This window comes from Atractosteus spatula, chromosome 2 (assembly GCF_055471065.1).
Source record: "Atractosteus spatula isolate fAtrSpa1 chromosome 2, fAtrSpa1.hap1, whole genome shotgun sequence".
Classification (NCBI taxonomy): Eukaryota; Metazoa; Chordata; class Actinopteri; order Semionotiformes; family Lepisosteidae; genus Atractosteus; species Atractosteus spatula.
Genome location: NC_142707.1, coordinates 23,352,516 through 23,376,601, shown reverse-complemented (window position 1 = coordinate 23,376,601; position 24,086 = coordinate 23,352,516). Strand labels below are relative to the sequence as shown.

The window sequence follows — 24,086 nt, the reverse complement described above, 5'->3', positions numbered from 1 at the left end:
AAGTAATCAATCATGTCACATGAACTATCATAAAAACAAGAATGAAAATGACTTAAAAAATGTTTCATAGCAGTCATTTGCGCTGCTTAGAAGTACAAAGGCTGTGGAACAGCCACTCAGCCTATTTATTCATAACACTTTACCTTCTCTATTTTCTCATTGCATCCCTTGCAGGTGCTCCTGTTGGACTTTGCATATTCCACTGCAAAATCATTCAGTGTCTTTTCTCCTTTGGCACCACCCTTTGCGTCACCCTTTCCTGAAAGACACATAAAAAAAAGTCTCCTTTCAACAAGCTCTCAGTGCAAGAAAGTCAGCAAATCCCACTCTGCCTGTATCTGCCAATAAAGGCTGCAGATCCCGTAGTCGGCAAAGATTGGGGGTACAGTTCAGGAAGTCTGCGCACATTTCCCCAGGCTCCGCCCCCGAACGTGAATATTTCTACAAGAACAAAAGAGCTTTTCTGGTTTCCTCTTTCCTTTACACTCTTGGAGTTTGTACAGCCCACATGCCACCAGCTTCACAACATTTCCCATCACTTTTACAACCCCCTAAGAAGAAAAGAACATTGTTGCACAAAGTAACAGGAGGGTCAAAAGGTAACATTTTTACAGGCTTCTTTCAAGAGCTATCTGAAACAATAGGCAACACAAAATCTGTAATATACGACTATTCTCCCCGTGATTTGGTGTTTCGTACAGGTAGTATGCCCTCTGCACCGTTTCTGTCCATTAATCGAGTTAATCTAAACTTTAGTTGTGAAACTACAATAAATAGTAGCAACACAAGGATAAACAACACTTCAAATTCCTGCAGGGTACAGGAGAATGTTAGTGGCATTTAAACACTGCAGCCCAGCTTTCCACAAAATTTACTGCTTAATTGCATGAAATATACCCACTATTTAAATTGAGAATAAGTATACCGTACATATATAAATAACATGAAATACGTCACTATCGAACTACTCAATAGGTTTCCATTTCTTTTAATTCTCTCTCTAGTCTAGTAAGTCGATGTTCTGCAGAGTAATAGAAAAACAAAATATTTCAGCATGCCCCTTGCCCTTTTCAGTATTGCACTAGCTGTTATTCTTTTTTTATAGAAATGTATCCTAGTGAAAACATAAGGCACAGAATACTTCTCAGGTCAAGTATTTTACATTTTAACATTCAAGTATTTTAGCTGAAAAGAGGACTTATACCCAGTCAGTTATCCATATCCAATGCTGAATAAATTGTGCCGCAAGTTGGAAGTGAAAACTAAAAAACATTATCATCGCCCTCTACTTGAGTACTTGGGGCGGAGCGGTGGCTCTGTGGCTAAGGATCTGCACCTGTGGCTGGAAGGTTGCCGGTTCAAATCCCGCAGCCGGCAGAGGAATCCTACTTCGCTGGGCCCCTAAGGCCCTTAACCCCAACTGCTCCAGGGGCGCCGTACAATGACTGACCCTGCGCTCTGACCCCAGTCTTCTTTCTCTCTGTCTGTGTGTCTGTGTCTCATGGAGAGCAAGCTGGGGTATGCGAAAAGACGAATTCCTAATGCAAGAAATTGTATAGGGCTAATAAAGTGATGTTATGTTATGATGTTATGAGTAAAAGTCTTCTTCAACCATTTGCCAGTGAGTATGGTGGAGATATCTTCTCATTTGCATACATCTTACTAAGCTTGAAAACTACATGTAAAAGAGGAACTTTATACATAAGAATATAAGAACGGTTACAAAGCAGACTCCTCATGTGTGACATGTCACACTCAGAGCGAAAAGGCAGGGGGATTTTCAGTCAGGGTTGACATTATAGATTTTAAAAATTCACTCCATTGCTGATTTTGCAGGGGAAAATGTGTTCTGCAAGTTTCTTCTGTGGTTTCAAAGTAATTTATTTTATTCGATGAACAGAAAAAAATGATTCCTGTATAGTCAAAGATATCTACCACACATCTTACTGTTCTTACTTTAAGATGATCAACATGCACAGACTGACACATACAGGAAGTTTTAACTCCTTCAAAGAACTAGACTGAAGAAGAATGGTAATGACATTGAATATTCTGTAATTAAAGTTTACAGTGGTTCCCATTTAAATAACTCTCATGACAGTTTCTAATCCATCTACTGACTATGGCTAAACCAAAGCAGTGCTCCTCTATTATTTTTTGTTGCTGTCACTGCCTTTCCAGCAATGCATCTGATGATTAAAGTACCACTGCTGAAGTATTACTGGTTGTGCATTAATAACATAAAAGACCTCAAACAACTGACCAAAATGTGCAGTTTCCAGCGTCCAGGAGCTGTCAACCTTGCAACTGGCTACTGCCCTTTGCTTTTATAGATCCTGACCCTGATCTGGCCAGAGTACATTTTACATTTAAAGCCACCTGTTGTATGTGACATTTCCGCAATTACCGAAAGGCTTCAAAACCCCCATTCATGGTAATAACAGGGACTAACCACAGTTGAACTCAAACTATAACACTTCCTGAAAAACCTCCGGCCCTTTTTGTAACAAACTACAACTCATTTCAAACCACTGCTGAGCTTCGCTATGACTTCATGCATCCTCCACACTTTTGAAATGTAAAGCATAGTAAGAACTGTTTACACTTCAGTACAACTGAATGTTTTAAAATTAGCCAGAAACCATCTTTATTAGATGCCTCTGCATACATTCACAATTCACAATACTTTCACAATCCCATCATTAGCACTATCGTTGAGATGCACTGAAGGAAGCCTTTTCCAAAATATTCTAAAGCAGACAAATTATTTACAATGTACAGGCAGACATTCATACATGTCACTGTTTTTGAAAAATGTCTTGCATTGATTGCAAATGATAATGATTTTGTAGCACTGAACTTGTTTTAGGATGTGGACTTTGCACTAACAGGATAGAGCCTCTTCATCCTTGTGACTTGTCTGTTTTTATGAAGTTGAAATTTCAGATTCTAGTCAAAGTAAGAAGTTGCTTATTCAAAACAAACAGGAAAAGTGCAGGGGTAGTCTAAGCAAATTTTTTTTAAGCACAGGTTTCTAGAAAGAGCTTTTACCTCCAGAACTTGCACCTCCTGTCTCAATGGCTTTCTTCACCTTCTCCTGGTCTTCCCATCTGAGATCTGTGAACCCCGAAATATCCCCTGGGGACTGGACTGATACTCTTTGCCAGAAGCAGGAGAAGTGATGCCAATGGGGGACTTTGCCATCAAACATAGGAGACTGAAAAACATAATAAACACATTTTCTAAGAAGGTAAAAAAAGAGTGATGGTTTAAATCACATTAAAACCAACAAATCCTGCTTGCAACACACACAGTCACCCACCTCTCCATCCAAGAAGCCACATATTTCTGATATGGGCTGGTGTTGCTGCAACCCACAACTCTTCCTGGAAGCACAGGGCATGAGGCAGGACTGTGCACACAAACGCACGATTTAAGAGACACCAATTATCCTAGCCTTTGGAAGTTGGGAGAAAAACAGAACCTCTGGAAGTAACCCAGATGATAAAGGAGAACATACAAACACCATACAGAAGGATGCCTAGTTTGGAATCAAACAGCTGGCCCCGGAGCTAGAGACCTAACCAACACACCACAGTTTGCACTAGTTTCAGAAAAAATACCAGAAAAGAAAATTTATTTCAATATTTTATCAATTGTGGCCTTGTCCTCTTTCTTCTAGTTGAGGACTTGTTGTGCCAAGTTAATTGTGTAAGATTGTTTTTTTTAAATCCGTCCCATGCATTCTAATACTTAAAACAGATGGGAAAAACAAAACTCTGCATAATCTGATCTGTGGTAAAATTACTTCTAATAACAAACGATTTAGCTATAATCTGATGAAAGCAAAACAAAAAACTTTGGCCTAACTCACGTTAAGTATGTAAATTTAGAATCAAGCAAAAGAAAAGACACCACATTCACAAAATGGAGGTACAGTGATGTGAAAGTGAAAGTACACCCTCTTAAGTTTCTGTAGTTTTTACCTAGACCTCACCAAGCCCTTACGGTATAAATGTAACCTCATGTGACAGCTAACACACACAAGTTTTACTTTGTCATTATTTTTTTAAAAATCAGCCTTGTGTGAAAAAGTAAGCGCACCCTTAGTGCTTTCAAATAATTTAAGAAGATAATTAGAATCAGTGCTGCTAAATAAGTGCATATTATTAATTGATCAGGAAGTGCTTCCACCTGTATATAAAATCAGAAACTGTCAGTTTGAACTGGTGCATTCACGTTAGAGGTAACACATCATGCCCAGGTCAAAAGATATCTGTTATGGTCTCAGAGAAAGAATCACTGCTGCTCATCACTCTGGGAAGGGTTATATACAGTGGTGTGAAAAAGTGTTTGCCCCCTTCCTGATTTCTTATTTATTTGCATGTTTGTCACACTGAAATGTTTCAGATCATCAAACAAATTGAAATATTAGACAAAGATAACACAAGTAAACACAAAATGCAGTTTTTAAATGAAGGTTTTTATTATTAAGAGGAAAAAAATATCCAAACCTACATGGCCCTGTGTGAAAAAGTGATTGCCCCCTAAACCTAATAACTGGTTGGGCCACCCTTAGCAGCAACAACTGCAATCAAGCGTTTGCCATAACTGGCAATGAGTCTTTTACAGCACTGTGGAGGAATTTTGGCCCACTCATCTTTGCAGAATTGTTGTAATTCAGCCACATTGGAGGGTTTTCGAGCCTTAACCACTTTTTTAAGGTCATGCCACAACATCTCAATCGGATTCAGGTCAGGACTTTGACTAGGCCACTCCAAAGTCTTCATTTTGTTTTTCTTAAGCCATTCAGAGGTGGACTTGCTGGTGTGTTTTGGATCATTGTCCTGCTGCAGAACCCAAGTGCGTTTCAGCTTGAGGTCACGAACAGATAGCTGGACATTCTCCTTCAGGATTTTTTGGTAGACAGCAGAATTCATGGTTCCATTTACCACAGCAAGTCTTCCAGGTCCTGAAGCAGCAAAACAGCCCCAGACCATCACACTACCACCACCATATTTTACTGTTGGTATGATGTTCCTTTTCTGAAATGCTGTGTTACTTTTACGCCAGATATAATGGGACACACACCTTCCAAAAAGTTCAACTTTTGTCTCGTCAGTCCACAGAGTATTTTCCCAAAAGTCCTGGGGATCATCAAGATGTTTTCTGGCAAAACTGAGACGAGCCTTTATGTTCTTTTTGCTCAGCAGTGGTTTTCGTCTTGGAACTCTGCCATGCAGGCCATTTTTGCCCAGTCTTTTTCTTATGGTGGAGTCATGAACACTGACCTTAACTGAGGCAAGTGAAGCCTGCAGTTCTTTGGATGTTGTTGTGGGGTTTTTTGTGACCTCTTGGATGAGTCGTCGCTGAGCTCTTGGGGTAATTTTGGTCGGCCGGCCACTCCTGGGAAGGTTCACCACTGTTCCATGTTTTCGCCATTTGTATATAATGGCTCTCACTGTGGTTCGCTGGAGTCCCAAAGCTTTAGAAATGGCTTTATAACCTTTTCCAGACTGATAAATCTCAATTACTCTGTTTCTCATTTGTTCCTGAATTTCTTTGGATCACAGCATGATGTCTAGCTTTTGAGGATCTTTTGGTCTACTCCACTTTGTCAGGCAAATCCTATTTAAGTGATTTCTTGATTGAGAACAGGTGTGGCAGTAATCAGGCCTGGGTGTGGCTAGAGAAATTTAACTCAGCTTTCCAAAGATGTGATAAACCACAGTTGATTTATGTTTTAACAGGGGGGGCAATCAGTTTTTCACACAGGGCCATGTAGGTTTGGATTTTGTTTTTCCCTTAATAATAAAAACCTTCATTTAAAAAACTGCATTTTGTGTTTACTTGTGTTATCTTTGTCTAATATTTCAATTTGTTTGATGATCTGAAACATTTCAGTGTGACAAACATGCAAAAAAATAAGAAATCAGGAAGGGGGCAAACACTTTTTCACACCACTGTAAATCCATTTCAACAATATGAAGTCCATTATTCCACAGTGAGAAAGAATTACAGATGGAGAAAGTTCAAGATGGTTGCCAATATACCCAGGAGTATTCATCCCAGAAATTCACCCCAAAGATCAGACCGTATGAGGCTCCTCGAGACTGTGAAGAATCCCACAGCTATATCCAAGGATCTACAGGCTTCTGTCATACGGTAAACGTTAGAGTTCATGATTCGGCCATTAGGGTGTGACTGAACAAGAACAGTTTTTCGTGGAAGGGTATCCATAAAAAAACCCTTCTCTCCAAAAAGAACATTGCTGAATGGCTAAAGTTTGCAAAACAGTACAAGACTACTAGAATAATGTCCTCTGGACAGATGAGGCCAAAGTATAGATGAATGGCTGTAATGGAAAATGACGTGTTTGGTGAATCGCATTCTAAAGGAAAGTTTGAGACTATCTGTCCAACAGCTAAAGCTTAGTTGAAAGTGGATAATGCAACAGGACAGTGATCCAAAACACACCAGTAAATCTAAAACTGAATGGCTGAAAAAGAAAATATTCAGGATTCTGGTTTAGCAAGATACTGGGGTGGGACATAAAGAGCTGTGCATAAATTAATGCCCTCAAACATCACCGAGCTGATGCAATTTTGTAAGGAGCAGTGGGCCAGAATTCCTCCCAGGTAATGTGAAAGACTGATAAACTCTTACAAAATGTTTTACTTCAAGTTACTGCTGCTAAAGGGGGTTCCACATATTACTGAATCACAGAGTGCACTAACATTTTCACACAAAGTTACTGAATATTGGTGACAAAGTAAAATTGGTACATATAATCTGTCACATGAGGTTAGATTTATCTTCTGTAAGGACTTGGTGAGAACTATATGAAGGTCAGATATGTCTTAATATGTAAAACCACAGAATTGTAAGGACATGTACTTTCTTTTTCAGATCAATGCACGTTGATCCTAATTTGACATTAGACCATTAACTGTTAGTACTCAAAGGAAAGGATGTGATTTACGTATTCCTTTAACTATACTTACAAAACCCTTCAAACTGACAACCACAATCTTAGCAATGAAATGAGGATTCGAGGTGATTAGGAGACACATTTAGCACTGAGATTTAGGCCAACCCAGTTTTATATATTCCTTTCTAAAGGAAACTTTTATTTTATGATAGACAGTCTTTGAACATAGTCAAACTTATTATTCACATAAGGTTTGTACCAGATACGAATGACGAGTTAACCAAAACAAACCAGTTTTCTAATTTAATTAAACTAGTAGGCCAAACAGCTAGTAATTGCTGTTACTCAAAAATATTTTTCCAGCGATCAACTCAACAGTCATTGATGAAGATTATGATTTATGACCAATTACCAAACTAACAGCTTCAGAACTATTAATGACAAACCAAACATCACATAACATGGTTTCCGAAACTGGCTATAGACGATCTAGAGGCAATTTATTTAATGGCGCAATCACAAGCAATAACATTCTCAAAACAAATTACAATATAATTACTTAATAACAGCTACCACCCTACCTTTTATATCCATGTACTACATAGTTTGGACAAGAGGACAGTGAATCTTTCTCACACTGTCATCTACAGGTTAAACCACAATGGAACAAGCTATTCATATTTAATTAGCATGATCTTACACACCAAAAACTGATGCATCTGAACAGGTATCACAGCATCAGAGTTTTGAAAAGGAAAAACTTAACTATCCAGTATTAAGTTTGCTGCCACGCGTGATGCAACTGTAAACTTAACAGTTCAGATTCAGCTGTTTCCACCATTTCGGCACTGTACTGCTCCCCACCAGTGAGACCAAACCACTCAAACTGCACCCACTGGAATATGATAGAGCCGTGGTTCTCAAACTGTGGAGCACCCGCAGGTGGTACAGATGACCCTGGAAATTTGTTGTGTGCACTGAAAAATTGGGACAGGTTTTCATATTTTCTATTTTAATAAATTTAGTTTGTTTCAAATACGCAGCCTACGTAAGCTACCGAGATACAGCACGCACTAACACTTGAGTGGACACAAGAGCTCCTATGTAACTCTATACCACTGTATAGGAATGCGTGCTACGAACCTAAGTGACCAATTGTATTAAAAGAAGTTATCTTTAGCAAACAGGGAGGTAGGAGAATGTGCGTGGTTTTGGAACAATGCCAATCTTGTAAGCAAAGGAAAGCGTGATGGATAACAGAAAAATATTTAAGGACTGTTCTAGGTTAATTTGAGAAAAATATGCCGAGCATCTCTGTTTCGCTCCCATGTGCATGAAATCAAAACTTTTTAACTTCTGAGATGGCCTCCTGACTTTTAAGAGGAACCGGGGAAAAAAATTATCCAACAGCACCACATTCGCCAACAGAACAACTGAAAGAAAATTAATACCTTGCAAAAATCAAGTATTATGTCATGGCTGAAAGGAATAGATGCCAAGAGTACTGATCTTCCTGTTCTGTAAGCTGCTACCAACAAGAACTACAGGAGAGCACATTTTTCAGCTTCTGAATGAATTTATCGAAGAGAATGGCATCGACTGGAAAAAATGCGGCGGAGTTTGTACAGGCGGTGCTAGAGCGATGACAAGACGACACAGCGGTGTAGTTTCACGAATTAGAGAGGTTGATCCAGATATAAAGTGGACGCACTGCAGCATCCACCGCGAGGCCTTGGCAGTCAAGAAAATGCCTAAGGATTTAAAATCTGTCTTAATCTCTGATGTCAAACTTGTGAATTGTATCAAGGCTTGACCAATTAATTAACGTCCGTTAAGTGTGCTTTGTAATGAAATGGGCAGCGAACATGTGCAGCTTTTGCTACATATTGAAGTGAGAGGGTTATCAAGGGGTAAAGTGCTCACGAGGTTTTTTGAACTGCACTACAGATGTTTTTGCATGACCAGCAATCTCCCTTGGCAAGTCTATTTGATGATCCAGCGTGGCTGGTAAAATTATTCTAACTGCCTAATATATTCTCATGTTTGAATGAGCTGAATATGGGACTGCAGGGGCTCTCTTTAACAATTTTTGACTTGTCTGACAAGATCACTGCTATGAAGAAAAAGCTGCAGCTTTTTGTTAATAAAATCAACACAAGTGATGTCTGTGCTTTCCCAACTTTGGAGAACTATCTGCACACATATGGTGGGGCACCTGATGCTGCTGTTTGTGATGTGATGTGATTGCAGTGCACCTCTTGTCATTGGATGAACAGTTCTCAGAGTATTTTCCAGTTGAGGCCACACCAGAGCGGATCAGGAATCCCTTTACTGTTGATGTCGTAGGAATACCCAAGGATCTCACCTGTGCTGAACAAGAGTAGTTGCTCGAGTTATCTTCTGATGCGACTTTGATGTCAGAATTGAAACACCATTCACTGTAGGATTTCTGGATCCAAAGAAAAGAGTGAATACCCAGCCCTCTCATTAAAGGCTGTGCAGTTTTTTATGCCTTTGCTACTATCTACCTTTGTGAGAAAGGCTGCTCTGCTCTCACTGCAATCAAGACAAAGTACCGCAAAAAAATGGATGCTGAGCCAGATCTGCGTTCGAAGCTCACTGCCCTCGTCCCTGACATTGCAAGGCTTTGCTTGATTTAACAGGCTCATCCCTCTCACTGAAATGGTAAGTGCTCGGTGCTATTTTTATTATATACGTGTGTGCGCACGAACTCATGTTAGTCATTGAGGTTTTCTGTGGTTCCTATGAGAAGATGACTTGTAGGTGGTACTTGGATGCTTTGCTTTCATCAGGAGTGGTACTTGGTCCAAAAGGTTTGAGAACCACTGTGATAGAGGACTGCAGCTCTGCATAACACTAGGTTTATGTGTGCCTCGTAAGCCACAGGGGTCACCCTCCCGTCAAAAACTGCTGAATCCTGAAGTTTTGGAAACATTATGGTCCTGCAGAAAGGCATGTACTGTATGACTTGTCAAGTGTTACCCCTAAATAACATAAAAGGGTGGTGCAGGGCAATCAAGAGACCAACATAGAAGCCATATTAAGGTTTCTATTGGGGGGGGGAGTTGAAGTATTTCAATACTCCATTTTATTTTCCATATTTTGGAGAACAGGCTGCTTTTGATAGCATCACATCAATATTGGCAGTATTGTTGTAGTGTTTCTTTAAATACCTTAAACAAGGGTATGAAACAAAGAAATGTATATATTTGACGCTGATATCATATGAATAAATTAGAAGATCGCTGTAATGTCAGCGAATATACAGAAAGAGCATGCTTTGTGTCCTTCAGGGCTCCCTCTTTAACAAAACTCACAAGACATCACAAATTTAAAAAATGATCAAAAAACGATTTAAACGTGTCGGATTTGTAATCATATTTATAAAACTACACATTTACTGTAACATTTACTACAAAGAAGTTGCACTGCAATGTTTGGGACGTAGATGAAACAACCGGAAAAGCTAGAGATGATGTTTTTCGTTAACTAAGAGTTTGAAGGTGCAATTTGTCTTGTACTTCCTGTGCTCGAATCCGAAACACCAAATACACAGTAGTTAAATCACAAGCTTTGGTCTGCAGCCATAAGAGTAACATTACCGCTACAAAAAAATTCAGATGTTCATCTGACTCCATAGCAAGGGCTACTACATACCGTCACATCACCGATCACTTACGATTATCAATACCTTGCGCTTGAGTCAAAACAAATCAGTGGGCCTCATTTAAGATATTATTTTGATTCTTCTTGCTGTACAACCTCAGCACACAACGGTCTGAAAAACGAAATTACATACTGCATCGATTCTGTGGATTCTGTACAACATGTGAATAAAGTATTTTCCTTGGCTGTAACACAACATTTGCAAAAGCAATACAATCACTCATATCCGAGTTAAAAGTGACATTAATTAAGTGAAAATGATTACTGATAATGTACTGTATGAGCTGGTACTACATCATTAATGAAATCAAAACAGTTGTTTATCTTGTTACTTCGTTTACGGATTCAAAATAAAGTTACTAAAAAGTACAAATTTATACTATTGATAATGGTTGCTAAATGTAAGGGAAACTATTCACGAAAACACTGCTTACTACATACTATGGTAATCATCTCATGCATGCTTGAAACTAAATAACATGCCCTATTTTTACAATCAATGCTTTTTAAACATTACAATAGTTCAATTTCAATTTCGAGCCTTTTGAAAACAACAGACTATAAAACCTTATGCTTTATGCACCAATCATGCACCAAGGGGGGATGTTTCAAGAAACATGGTTGGTCTCAAACGCAGACACCGTTTACTCCATCACTTGAGTTGCAATGTAAATAAATCCCAAGTACGGCCTATCAGTTAATGATGCATACTGCATCGAATTATCACAGGATCGAATGTATTTTTTTCATTCTGATGGTTCTTTGCTGCATTAATATATGCATGAACTACATATAAACAAACTTGTTTCTTCCTCATATCAAAGAATGCAAATTACGTGCTTTACCTGCACCATTATAGCCATCCGGAGAGAATCTTTTGCGATATTGTCTTTGCATTTCTTGCAAGAAGCTCGACCACTTTTAGCGTATTCGGCTTTGTACAGCTTCTCCTCTTGTGAATCCGCCATATCGCCCACTTATTAAATTTTGCAGCTGTATTTTTACTGAGCTGTAACAATCACAGATCACAATGTATGACCCGCGTGGAGCCAAACCGCCTTAGCTCTCAAGCGCAGACTCAACGAATCAAATGATGAGCCTAAGAAAAGTTGCATGGATAAGGCAGAAAACATCGAGCACAATGCAATGATTGAGCAATGTAACGTTTTAACGTTGGTATCGGCAGTACCCTAATAAATTTACCATTTTGAATAACATATATATAAATTAGAAATAAAACCTTGATTTTTTAAAATTGGGTCAAAAATAGTATTTTGGGTTAAACAATTAATCAATGCTGACGGTGAAATATATTGTAGCGCCACGCGGGGCGCTTTAGCCATGCGCACGCAAGGCGGGCTGAGAACAGCGCCTGCGGCGGGACTACGGGACTGTATATAGTGGGACTGAGGCCGGGAGACGGTCTCTTTCCTTCGGGGTTGTGTGTGTAGGTACTGTATGGCGCTGTAACCACACGTCCCTGTGTGTACCTTTCCCCGGATCGAGTTATTAAATGTTTTGTTCTTCCTCATTCCCTGAGTCCTATGCCTGCTCCATTCCGTACCTAAGCCCGCGGCCGTTACAATATAATTACAAGTAATAGGTTTATTCCATGCTGAAAAAAAGAAAGAAAACACAACGTTTCGGCCGTGGAGCCTTCTTAAGGTGTGAGCACACTTAATTTTAAATCACTGGACTACAAGGGTTTTAACTGGGTAAATTCGATTAATTATTTTGTATGAATCGGAAAGACCCTGGTTATGCGGAGATTGAAAATCAATATAGATGATAACTGTAACCTTTCCGAAAGCAGCCCTGAAAGCACACACCTGAAGAAGGCTCCACAGCCGAAACGTTGTTTTCTTTCTTCTTTTCTTCAGCATGGAATAAGCATATTACTTGTTCCTTTGCAGCCTACGCATGCTGACACAGCTACCCACCTGAACAATATAATTACACTGAGTTTGTTAATAGATATAATATTTCGATTAATTCTGATCAATATTTCACTAATTAACGCGATTCCTAGGGAAATATTGACTCTTTTAAGGAGTTGCAATAGTAGTCCATTAGAAACGTTGGAAGAATTTACAGCTCGCATCAGACTAAAAGGAAGGGAAATTTTGAGTTGTGGATGTAATATATTTTAAGATCTCTGTTGCAAGATGATAATATCCTCGCTGTTACAGTATATTGGAATTCCTCATTTGGAAAATGGGTTGATTGGGAAAAAAATGGTTGATGCCCAATAAATATTGTATAACTTATCAGGTTAAGGAGGTTTCATACAAAATAATTCATCGAATTTACCCAGTTAAGACCCTTGTTGTCCAGTGATTTAAAATTAATATAGATGATAAATGTGTTTTTTTGTGACAATAGCCCTGAAACTATTGCAACATTTATTTTGGTTATGTCCCAAGGTAAAAACTTTCTGGACTGAGTTGCAAACTTATATTAAAAATGAGCCCAATATTGATATTTTCTTTGAAGAAATAGATCTTATGTTAAATTTCAGCCCCAAAAATACAAAAATAATGTTTAATTAACTTAATTATAATGGCACATTATCATATAAACAAAATTAAATGGCCTGGGAAGAATCATATGTTTAAACATTTTAAAATGGATGTAAAGGAGTATCTGCAGACTATTTCAAATTGTAAAAATATGAAAGCGGTGCAGACCTTTTCTTTAATTTGTTTAAGTCTTTCTCATAATTTGTATTTATTATGTCATATGTACCCCTGACGATGCTTTTGTCCTGAAATGTTACATGTACTTTTGTTTGTATTGTATTCGTGTTTGTTGTTAATGCTTAAATACACTTAAATACATTTATTTGGCCAGCAGCCATATCACCCTGCAACTCACAACTGGCAACCCACTGACGCTAAGCAGGTGTGAGCCTGGTCAGTACCTGGATTGGAGACCTCCTGGGAAAAACTAAGGTTGCTGCTGGAAGAGGTGTTAGTGGGGCCAGCAGCGGGTGCTCACCCTGCGGTCCATCTGGGTCCTAATGCCCCAGTATAGTGATAGGGACACTATACTGTAAACAGGCACCGTCCTTTGGATGAGATGTAAAACCGAGGTCCTGACTCTCTGTGGTCATTAAAAATCCCAGGGTGTTTCTTGAAAAGAGTAGGGGTGTAACCCAGGTGTCCTGGCCAAATTTCCCATTGGCCCTTACCAATCACGGCCTCCTAATAATCCCCATCTATGAATTGGCTTCATTACTCTGCTCTCCTCCCCACTGATAGCTGATGTGTGGTGAGCGTTCTGGCGCACTATGCCAGGTGGATGCTGCACATTAGTGGTGGTGGAGGGGAGTCCCCATTACCTGTAAAGCGCTTTGAGTGGAGTGTCCAGAAAAGCGCTATATAAGTGTAAGCAATTATTATTATTATTAAAAACATTGCTATCGGAAGTGGAAGAGGTGAAGAGATTTAGAGGCAATGATGTTTGTGAAGTGCCATTTTTCTTTGTTTTCAAAATTCTAATAATGAATTCTAAGCAAATTACAAAAATACCCATTATTCTGTGAAACATCCAGTTGATTTGATTAAAATATAACATAGACTGAATTTACATTCATATATTCATTCTTAGGATTGAAGCATAGCCAATATGGCCTCATTTTCTGATGTGTTCTTAATGGAAAAGGACCAAAGGATTTTGCATAAGTATTATTTTCTCTGCTCACATAAAGTAATTGAAGTCTTCATCCCTGGTCATGAAATAGTCTAATTCCGTCTCATGGGTCATGTCTTATGTACAAAAGATGAATAAAAATAGGTCCTGCAGTTCACATCCAAAAAATCAGCACTGATGCTTCAATAGCAGTTGACATTCAAAAGCCAAAATAAAGCCATGAGAAATGGCAATAACTTTATAAAAATATGAATTAAGTGAATGAAGGATGCAGATTAATTATTTACAATATGATAAATATACATTTTAAATATCTATATCTCTATATAAAGACAAAGGTAATTTAACTTTTCTAAAATTGGTTGTTATTTTTCTCAATAATGGAGTCACATTGATTTAAAACTTGTTGCACTTCATCTGTCAATAACTATATAAAAGAGTAAATCTGATAACCCTTTGAGAATCAGTGCTTTGAGACTGTAATTGCCTTTATGTAAATTGTGGTAAATAGAACTTTTCAGATTCTCTTTATTGTGATTAACTTTACTACAAAATTGTGGCTTAAGTTATGATATAATTGTATTTTCATTAGGTTTTCAGAATTAAACCAATTAAAGGCATTATATTAAATAGCATTATAATTTACATCAATCTGGGTAATGGCCAAAAGGAAATAAAACATCAGTAATAATTTTGTAATATTACCAAATTTCATGGGATTTTTTTGCAGATTTTGCAGTTTTTAAAGCTTTAAAGCTTTAAAGCCTGGTGGCGCAGTGGTTAGTATTGCTGTTTTGTGTGATGGGATACTGGGACACTGGGAAAATTGGACAGTGGGGTTCAGCTTCTGGAGTGCCCTCTGTGTAATTGTGTGGGTTTCTTCCAGGAGCTCTGGTTTCCTTCTACAATCCAAAGACATACTGGTAGGTTGGTTTCTGGAAAAACAGGCCCTGGTGTAACTGTGTGTGTGTATTCAATACCATCCAGCCCTTACTTCTAAGGAGGAAGCTGGAGGAGATGCAAGTCGATGCCTCACTGACTACCTGACAGGCAGACCACAGTCTGTGAGACTTCAGAACTGTGTGTCTGAACAGGTAGTGAGTAACACAAGGGCACCTCAAGGGACAGTTCTTTCTCCATTCCTCTTCACCCTCTATACTTTGGACTTTAAGTACAACTCAAAGTCATGCCACCTGCAGAAGTTCTCAGATGACTCTGCAATTGTGGGATGTATCAAGGGTGAGCAGGAGGAGGAGTACAGAGGACTGGTCAGCAGCTTTGTGGAGTGGTGTGGGATGAACCACTTGGAACTGAAAGTAACAAAGACAAAGGAACTGATGGTAGATTTCAGGAGGAAAAAGGTCAAACCTACTCCTGTCTACATCCATGGGAGTGGCGTGGAGATGGTGGACTCGTACAAGTACCTGGGAGTGCACATCGACGATAGACTGGAATGGTCTAAGAACATCGAGGCCATCTATAAGAAGGGACAGAGCCGACTTTACTTCTTGAGGAGGCTCAGGTCCTTCAATGTATGTAGTAAGATGCTACATATGTTCTATCAGTCGGTGGTAGCGAGCACCATTTTCTACGCAGTGGTATGCTGGGGCTCTGGGATTAGAGCAGTGGATTCTAAAAGGCTGAACAAGCTCATCAGGAGAGCAAGCTCTGTCATTGGGTCTGACCTGGACCCCTTTGAGGTAGTGGCTGAGAGAAGAATGGTGTCCAAACTAGAGGCCATCATGGACAACATCTCCCATCCCCTCTATGACAGGCTTGTAGAAATGAAGAGCACGTTCAGCAATAGACTGATTCATCCACGGTGCGACAGGGAGCGCTACAGGAGGTCATTCTTGCCTTCTGCAATAAGACTGTACAACGCATCCACCTTGGGTCTGGGCAGAGGCAACATTGACAGTGACCTGTTTCTGGACTGAACGCATCTACACATCTACTGCTACATCTGCTCTCTTTCTTTTCTTTTCCCGTTTACAACCATTTTTTGTGCAATATATGCCAGGGACCCGTGCAATACATTTATATTTATATCTATATTTACATCTATATTTATATTCATATTTGTGATACGATTTTTCTGCGTACTGTTCTGTTCTAGTTTGTTCTTTGTGTGTCCGGACTGTGAGTAACTCTTTTAGTGCACCCCTCACTGTACTGATTGTATTGTATGTATTGTACTATTATTATTATTGTATCATTCGTTACACTGTGGCTGTGTTGTCTGTGTAAAGCTGCTGTTGCACTGCAATTTTCCTCACGGGATCAATAAAGTATCTATTTGTTTCTGTGTGTGCCCTGAGATGGCCTGGACTCCTGGACTCAGGCTACAAGGGCTGCAGCCAGGAGATTGACACGAACAACGCATCCCTGCCTGACGAGCTGAACCATTTCTATGCCCGCTTTGATGCTCTGAACACGGGCAATGCTGAGAAGACCCCAAGTGTGCAGGGCGAGTTTGTTCTGAAACTCTCAGAGCAGGACGTGCAGAAGACTCTGAGCAGGGTGAAAATCCGTAAGGCTGCAGGGCCTGATGGGATACCACCTCGAGTCCTAAGGACATGTGCAGCCCAGCTGACCACAGTGCTTACGGACATCTTTAACTCCTCCCTGTCACAGTCCATGGTCCCCACCTGCTTCAAAAAAACCACTATTGTTCCAACCCCCAAAAAGGCAAAAGTGACATGCCTGAATGATTACCACCCAGTAGCATTAACATCTGTGGTGATGAAATGCCTGGAGAAGCTGGTGTTGTCACACATCAACTCCTCCATCACAGAGTCCCTGGACCCCTTGCAGTTCGCCTACCAGAACAACAGATCAGTGGATGATGCTGTCTCCCTGGCTCTGCATACAGCCTTGGAACACCTGGACACTAAGAACTCGTATGTGAGAATGCTGTTTGTGGACTACAGTTCAGCATTCAATTCCATCATACCCAGTCAACTGGTGACAAAGCTCAGGGGATTAGGTCTGTGCAACTCTGTCTGCAACTGGCTGCTGGACTTTCTTATCGAGAGACCACAGGTGGTGCGGATAGGCAATAATACATCAACACCACTCACCTTGAGCACTGGAACCCCACAAGGCTGCTGTCTGAGTCCAAGGTTGTACTCCCTATTTACTCACGACTGCACAGCAAGACACAGCAACAACCGAATCATTAAGTTTGCAGATGACACCACTATAATAGGACTGATCAGTGATGATGACGAGTCCACTTACAGGGATGAAGTCGTACAGCTGCTTGGGTGGTGTCATAGCAATAACCTGGACTTGAACGTAAAGAAAACGAAAGAGCTAATAGTGGACTTTCGGAGACACAGGCCATACACTCACAGCCCACTCAGTATTGATGGAATGGAAGTGGAAACAGTCACCAGCTTTAGGTTTTTGGGAATTCACATCTCTAAAGATCTAACCTGGACTGTGAACACTGACTCTATCATGAAGAAGGCTCAGCAGCGCCTTTATTTCTTGAGGTGCCTCAAGCGTTGGGGGATGCCAATACATGTGTTGGTGAACTTCTACCGCTGCACCATCGAGAGCGTCCTCACCAACGGGATCACCGTGTGGTATGGCAACACCTCTTCGCGAGAAAGAAAGGCACTGCAGAGAATGGTCAATATGGCCCAGAAGATCATCGGCTGCGGTCTCACCGAGATTAAACAGCTCTATGAGGACCGCTGCCGTGGTAGAATTCTGGCCATCACAGAGGACAGTCACCACCCCGGGCATGAGCTCTTCACCCCACTGCCCTCAGGCAAGAGATATAAGAGCATACGGACACTTACCACTAGATTCTTCAATAGCTTCTATCCACAAGCAGTGAGACTGGCGAACACATTTAGCCATCCCCCTCGGACCTCACCTACACCATCACCATCTACCTCTTTATGATTTCTTATCTATTGCACATCTCCAGTCATTGTTTACACGTCTGTATTGTTTACATTCAAACTGTCTACATGTTTACTTGCACATTGTCTATTGTTTGTTTGTACATTGTCTTGATGCACTGTTTGCACTTGTTTTTTACACTTGTTTTACAATCGAGAGACTTTCTGTAAGTAAGAATTCCATTGTACCAGTACCGGTTACATATGGCAATAAAGTTCAAGTTCAAGTTCAAGTTCCTGTCCAGCAAGTATCCGGTTTGGAGCAGTCTGAAAATGGATGGATGTTAATAGTATCCTGCAATTCCTTTTTATGCTTTTTCAAGTGAATCTTCCTGAATCTCGTACGATTCATATTTCTCATTTTCCTACTTCTTCTATTAGGAGAAATATGGGATTCAATACAGTGCTGTCTAAATGTAAAACTTTTAGCACCATATTACCTTTTTAACTTCAACACAAAATCCTTTATTACCAATTTATGATAGTGGTGAAAAGGATTAATCTTTTCTAGCTCTATTAGCGTTTCTAAGGCCTGCTTTACTTTATGTCACTTTGTATGTTACTCATTTCTACACTCTAGGTCTTTATTTCTTCTGTTATTTTTCTTTATTTACATACCTACTTTCATACATTGATCTGATTGTTTTTTGGGTGAATTTACCCTGTGGTTATGACTAACTTGTATCTATCCATTCTCTACTGATTCCACAGCCATAATTGCAAATGTCATCATCACTTCTAACCATTTCATTCTTTATTATTTTATTATTTTTAATTTAACTCAGATTGTTACATTTGAATTCTTTGTAGACACATGTCATAAAAGCTTTCTACTGCAGCCTATTTTATTGCACAGTGATTTCTAAAGGAGGCTGCACTGATGACTTTATGCAGTTGCGATTGAACAAATCTAATAAATCGATCCTTTAAAATAATCTTTGTTACTAATATTGTTAAATACATTTCTAATACATATATTTTACATTACAATGTACCATCATTGTTTAAGAATAATTAGCATGTGAACAGTTTGAGGATTTCACAGTTCAGGACAAAGTGTCTTACAATTTAATTACATAAAATAAGTACAACATTATATTTGATTCATAATATTAAGCATATTGATTTGTCAAATGTACCATTTGAGAGTAACTGCTTACTAGTTTAGATTAGTGTTGATTTCAGAAAGGGAGATGAAGTGTGTGGCACATCTGAAAAGGAGCTTAGTGTAACTTATCTAAGTGTAAGTTAAACAGGGTGTATTTTCTTGCTGTTTTGTGTGATGGGATACTGGGATATTTCTGTAATCAGGTTATAGAACAGATCTTCTCTGAACAGTGTACTGGGCCACAGGCACTTTGCTTCTTGATGAGAGTGGTGAACAAGTTGTTCTTCACACTTCCACTGCCCAGGGAGTGAAGGTTCCTGGTTCTGCTGGGGGACACTGAAGAAACAAAGCAGGTGTAAATGAGATGAAAATGAGACACGATGCACTGGAATTTAGGGGCACATATTTGTAGAGCCAATGAAGATAATGAAGACCAACCCCTGCATCAGAATTCAATCTTGCCAATTATTTTCCCATTTTGCACTTGACAGTTAAGAAAACCTATTTTTTACTTAAGCCAAGTCACCAGTACACTTCCCACACAGTCATGGAGAAGTAAAACAAAAATGCATCTGTGTTCTTCAGCTATCTTCTTGTAAAAGAATGCAAGTCCAAGTAGCTGTGCTGAGAAAAGAACTGATGGAGCTGTTACTGAAACTTCCCAGACTCCCAAACTCTGCTCTACTTCAGCAGTGCTCAAACAATTGTGCCCTGTCCCAAAACTGGTTCAAACTGCAATCAGCAAGCACTGCATGCATTGAAACTGTGGGGTATAGGACACATTCTGAGTGAATGCTATGAAACAGCATTTTGACTAGGGACACAGGAACTGGGAAATATAGGTTAGGACCTTACTGTATTAGCATTACATATTAGTTGCTCATTTCAAAAGAATTTAGATAATCATTTTGATTTAGAAAAACAGAGATGACTCTATATCAGGAAGTAAATTTCAGGCAGCATAACATCCATCCTCTGAAACAGATTATACAGTGTCTTGCATTCAGACCCTTCCTACGGTGTCTTATATTGCAAAACTGCAAAATTATTTGTACACATTTTTTTAAACTGAATACGTTATTTAAAACCTGAATGTTCAGCTGAAGACATTTAGGGTAAAGATAAGTTACAATAAAAGTCAGCAAACACTAAAGAGAAAAAAAAATGTGTTGACTGAATAAGTATTCGGAACTGAGAATTCAATGGTTGGTAGAAGCATCTTTGACACCAAGAGGTGTTTGAACTGGGCCACTCAAGGATATTCACTTTCTTGGTTTTAACCACTCCAGACGAGGTGATGTTATATCCTACAGTAGTTTTAGGTTTCAAAGAAGCTTTCCCCTATGATTTGCCAGTGCTTTGCTCCATCTCTTTTTCCATCATTCTGGACAAGTTTATCAGACCCTGCTGATGAGAAGACAAACTACAGTACGCTATGCGCTATGCTAGGTTAACGTCAGTTGTAGGACTTTACATTCAGACTAGAAAGTTCCAGTTTTGTCTTGTTTTGGAAAACAGTTTTTCCACATGATTGCAATTTCACTTTGGGGTTTGCTGCAAACATCATGTGGGATTTGAGATGGGTTTTTTTAAATTCTGTTCCATAAAATACCCATTTGTGACTGGAATATTGTTGACCACTGAACATTTTCTCCCGTTTCAGCCACTTAACTCTGTAACTCTCACCTTGAGCCTCATGGTAGCTGCTCAGTTTGGAGGAACAACCTAATCTGGGTAGTGTTGAGGTGTCTTTCACTTCTTAATGATTGCCTTCACCATTCTCAAGAGTATTCTATCCGTCCTTCCATTTTTGTAACTACTTTATGCAATACAAGGTTGCCAAGGTTGCAGGGGAGTTGGAGTCTATCCTGGCAAGCAATGGGCACAAAGGACACACGCTGGATAGGACACCAGTCCATTGCAGGGCACACATAGATACAAACACATGCACTAACACCTAGGGCCAATTTTCCCAGAAACCACTTAATATACCAGTATGATTTTAAATGTGGGATGAAACCTGAGCACCTGGAGGACGCCCACAGGAACACAGGGAGAACATACAAACTCCATGCAGATAGCACCCCAGGACCCCATGGCTGCTAAGCAGCAATGCTAACCACTGCATCACAGTACTGCCCTCAAAGAAATTAAGGGTCTTTAAAATGTTTGTATATGATTTGATTTGTACTTTTATAAAGCTTTATCCCTGAGTTTTGAAACTTCCTTGGTCTTAATGTTTGAATCTTTGCTAGAATCTGAACAGTCTTTGTTGGAAACAGAGGCCACTCAACCAATTATGCGTCTCTTTATGGTACTTTTGTGCACTTAAATAAATTGAGTTTTGCCGTGGCAAAGGTTTAAATATTTACGATCTTTTCAGTTTTCTTTCATTATTATTATTCATTTAATTATTTTTGTTTTTTTGCTCTGATTGTGTATATAACAAATATTTGGTACTTCAAGCTGTTATGGCTGTAAGCTTTAAAGCAATTGAATGTGAAAACCAGGGAATAAAAGATCTGAATACTTTTGCAAGGCACTGTATATAAAGGAACATCAGCTGTAAGGAATAGCTATTTTGAGTGCTGAGCAGATCTGCAAAGAAGAAAATAGAGGTTCTCACTACTTTTCTGCATGAGTTCCCTATACGTTACTTTTTGGATGTGAGAATATACCTGCCACGGTTGTCATCCCACCTCTAGAGGGCGATCCTACCTTTTTTGTTGTGTTCCCAGTTTTACTTGTCCCAGCTGTGTCTTATCCCCTTTTCCCTATTTAGCTCGGGAAAAGGGCTCGGGGGTCAGCCTTGGAAGATGGACGCCCGGAAGCCTGCCTACCACTGGGCACAGGCTTCATCACGGTGTCCTGAACTACTAAGTCCGGGGCTCAGAGCGCTTTGTCCGGTCAAGGTTTTAACTATCTGTATTCCTCGTTCCCTGTTCCCTGTGTTCGTCTTGGATGGATCTCCCAGCACCTGGACCTTGAACTGCGCCCTGATTTCCTCTATTGGACTTCCTTTTGGACTCGTTACCCACGCTCCCCTCATGCACCAGATCACGGCCATCACCACCCCATGTTTCTACCTCACCTGTTCCTGCTGTGTCTTTCCTGATGTCCTACTCCAGTCACTTCCGGATTATACCGTCTCACACAGGGTCTTTAACTATGCATTTCACAGGAGTCAGAACCGACGGCCGTGACAATGCTTAACTTACTCTTTTACGACAGAAAAAAAATGCTGTTGCATATCTATGCCACTTCATTTTTAAATATAATCAACCTTTTGAATGAGCATTAAGTAGTTCTGGAGCTAACTGTAACAGCTACCCTAGAGAAAGGAAAGTGCGGTCACTGGTACACACCAGTTTGGTGATGTTGTCGACGCAGGCGTTACGGATTCTCTCTGGAGTTGCTGGGCTGTCCAGCCTGAAGGGCCCAGTGAAACCGGACTCAGCCCTTGCTGCTGCAATGGCATCTTTAATGGCATAAAACACAGAGGCAGCGAGGAAGAGTGGGGGCTCCCCAACGGCCTGCAAGGATTCAAGAATTCAGTATTTTATTGTCATGTCAGCAAAGTTGACTGGACTTCACCCATGCAGCCCAAAAAAAAACAAAACAAACAGACAACAATTTTACACATAGGTCACATTCAATGTGTTAATCTTACACTCAAAGTTTAAAATGGAAAAAAAAGGAATTTATTCTGTCCCATTTGGTACTTGCATTAACCAAGATCTCTATGTTGAGGTGCCTAATGGCCTCTATATAATCACTGCAGACTTAAAACACGCAGAAACTTTACGTTTCTTAAGAGACCTTTATTAAAATGGTAGGCACTGTGCTTAAGAGGCCCCACTGTCTTCTTGCTATGTTGTCTGAATAGCAGGTTTATGACCTTGTGCTCCTCAATCACAAAGGGTGGGTTCAGGGGCTCTACTAGTACAGCTGTTGGTTAGCTGTCTGTTAAATCTACAATAAAATTCATTAAAGCTTGGGATCATTGTTATAGACTGTGTGTTTGACCTTTTAGCCTTTTGCCAGCAGCCATATCAGGCAACTCACAACTGGCAACCCACTGAACTCAGCAAGTGTGAGCCTGGTCAGTACCTGGATGGGAGACCTCCTGGGAAAAACTAAGGTTGCTGCTGGAAGAGGTGTTAGTGGGGCAAGCAGGGGGCGCTCACTCTGCTGCCTATTTGGATCCTAATGCCCCAGTATAGTGATGGGGACACTATACTGTAAAAAGGCGCTGTGCTTCGGATGAGATGTAAAACCGAGGTCCTGACTCTCTGTGGTCATTAAAAATCCCAGGGGGTTTCTCAAAAAGAGTAGGGGTGTAACCCCGGCGTCCTGGCCAAAATTCCCCTTGGCCCTTACTAATCATGGCCTCCTAATAATCCCCATCTAAAAAATGGCTTCATTACTCTGTTCTCCTCCCCACTGATAGCTGATGTTTGGTGAGCATACTGGCACACTATGGCTGCCGTTGCATCATCCAGGTGGATGCTGCACATTGGTGGTGGTGGAGGGAAGTTCCCGTTGCCTGTAAAGGGCTTTGAGTGGAGTGTCCAGAAAAGCACTATATAAGTGTAAGCAATTATTATTATAATTATAGCCTGTGATCACCCGGAGACCCTGCCATACCCCTTGACTATCCTTGGCATGTTGCCTGTTCTTCAGCTTATCCTTTTAATTAGTCTTAGCCCTCATTACAGCCCGCTCAAAATCATATCTTGCAATTTTGTACTGTTCTCCATTTCCACTTTGATAAACTTCGTTTTTACTCCTGTGT

At 40.0% G+C, this 24,086-nt stretch overlaps 2 protein-coding genes across 6 annotated transcripts in view; both read right to left on the bottom strand.

Annotated features, from left to right (window-relative positions):
• parp1 (poly (ADP-ribose) polymerase 1) overlaps positions 1-11,707 on the bottom strand; it is a 43,477-nt gene extending 31,770 nt beyond the window's left edge. Inside the window, exons 1-3 of the mRNA XM_088933263.1 lie at positions 11,464-11,707; positions 3,052-3,217; positions 144-259 (exon numbers count right to left, since the gene is read on the bottom strand). Coding sequence (XP_088789389.1) covers positions 144-259; positions 3,052-3,217; positions 11,464-11,586 — 405 coding nt within the window. The 5' untranslated portion in view covers positions 11,587-11,707. The remainder of the gene's footprint in view (positions 1-143; positions 260-3,051; positions 3,218-11,463) is intronic.
• Positions 11,708-18,925: 7,218 nt separating this feature from the next.
• Positions 18,926-24,086, bottom strand: part of xdh (xanthine dehydrogenase) — a 54,269-nt gene continuing 49,108 nt past the window's right edge. For all 5 annotated transcript variants that reach the window (XM_088908748.1, XM_088908750.1, XM_088908755.1 and 2 more), the window contains 2 exons: positions 22,657-22,824; positions 18,926-19,627 (listed from right to left, as the gene is read on the bottom strand). In XM_088908748.1, the coding sequence (XP_088764874.1) occupies positions 19,577-19,627; positions 22,657-22,824 (219 nt within the window). In that variant the 3' untranslated portion in view covers positions 18,926-19,576. The remainder of the gene's footprint in view (positions 19,628-22,656; positions 22,825-24,086) is intronic.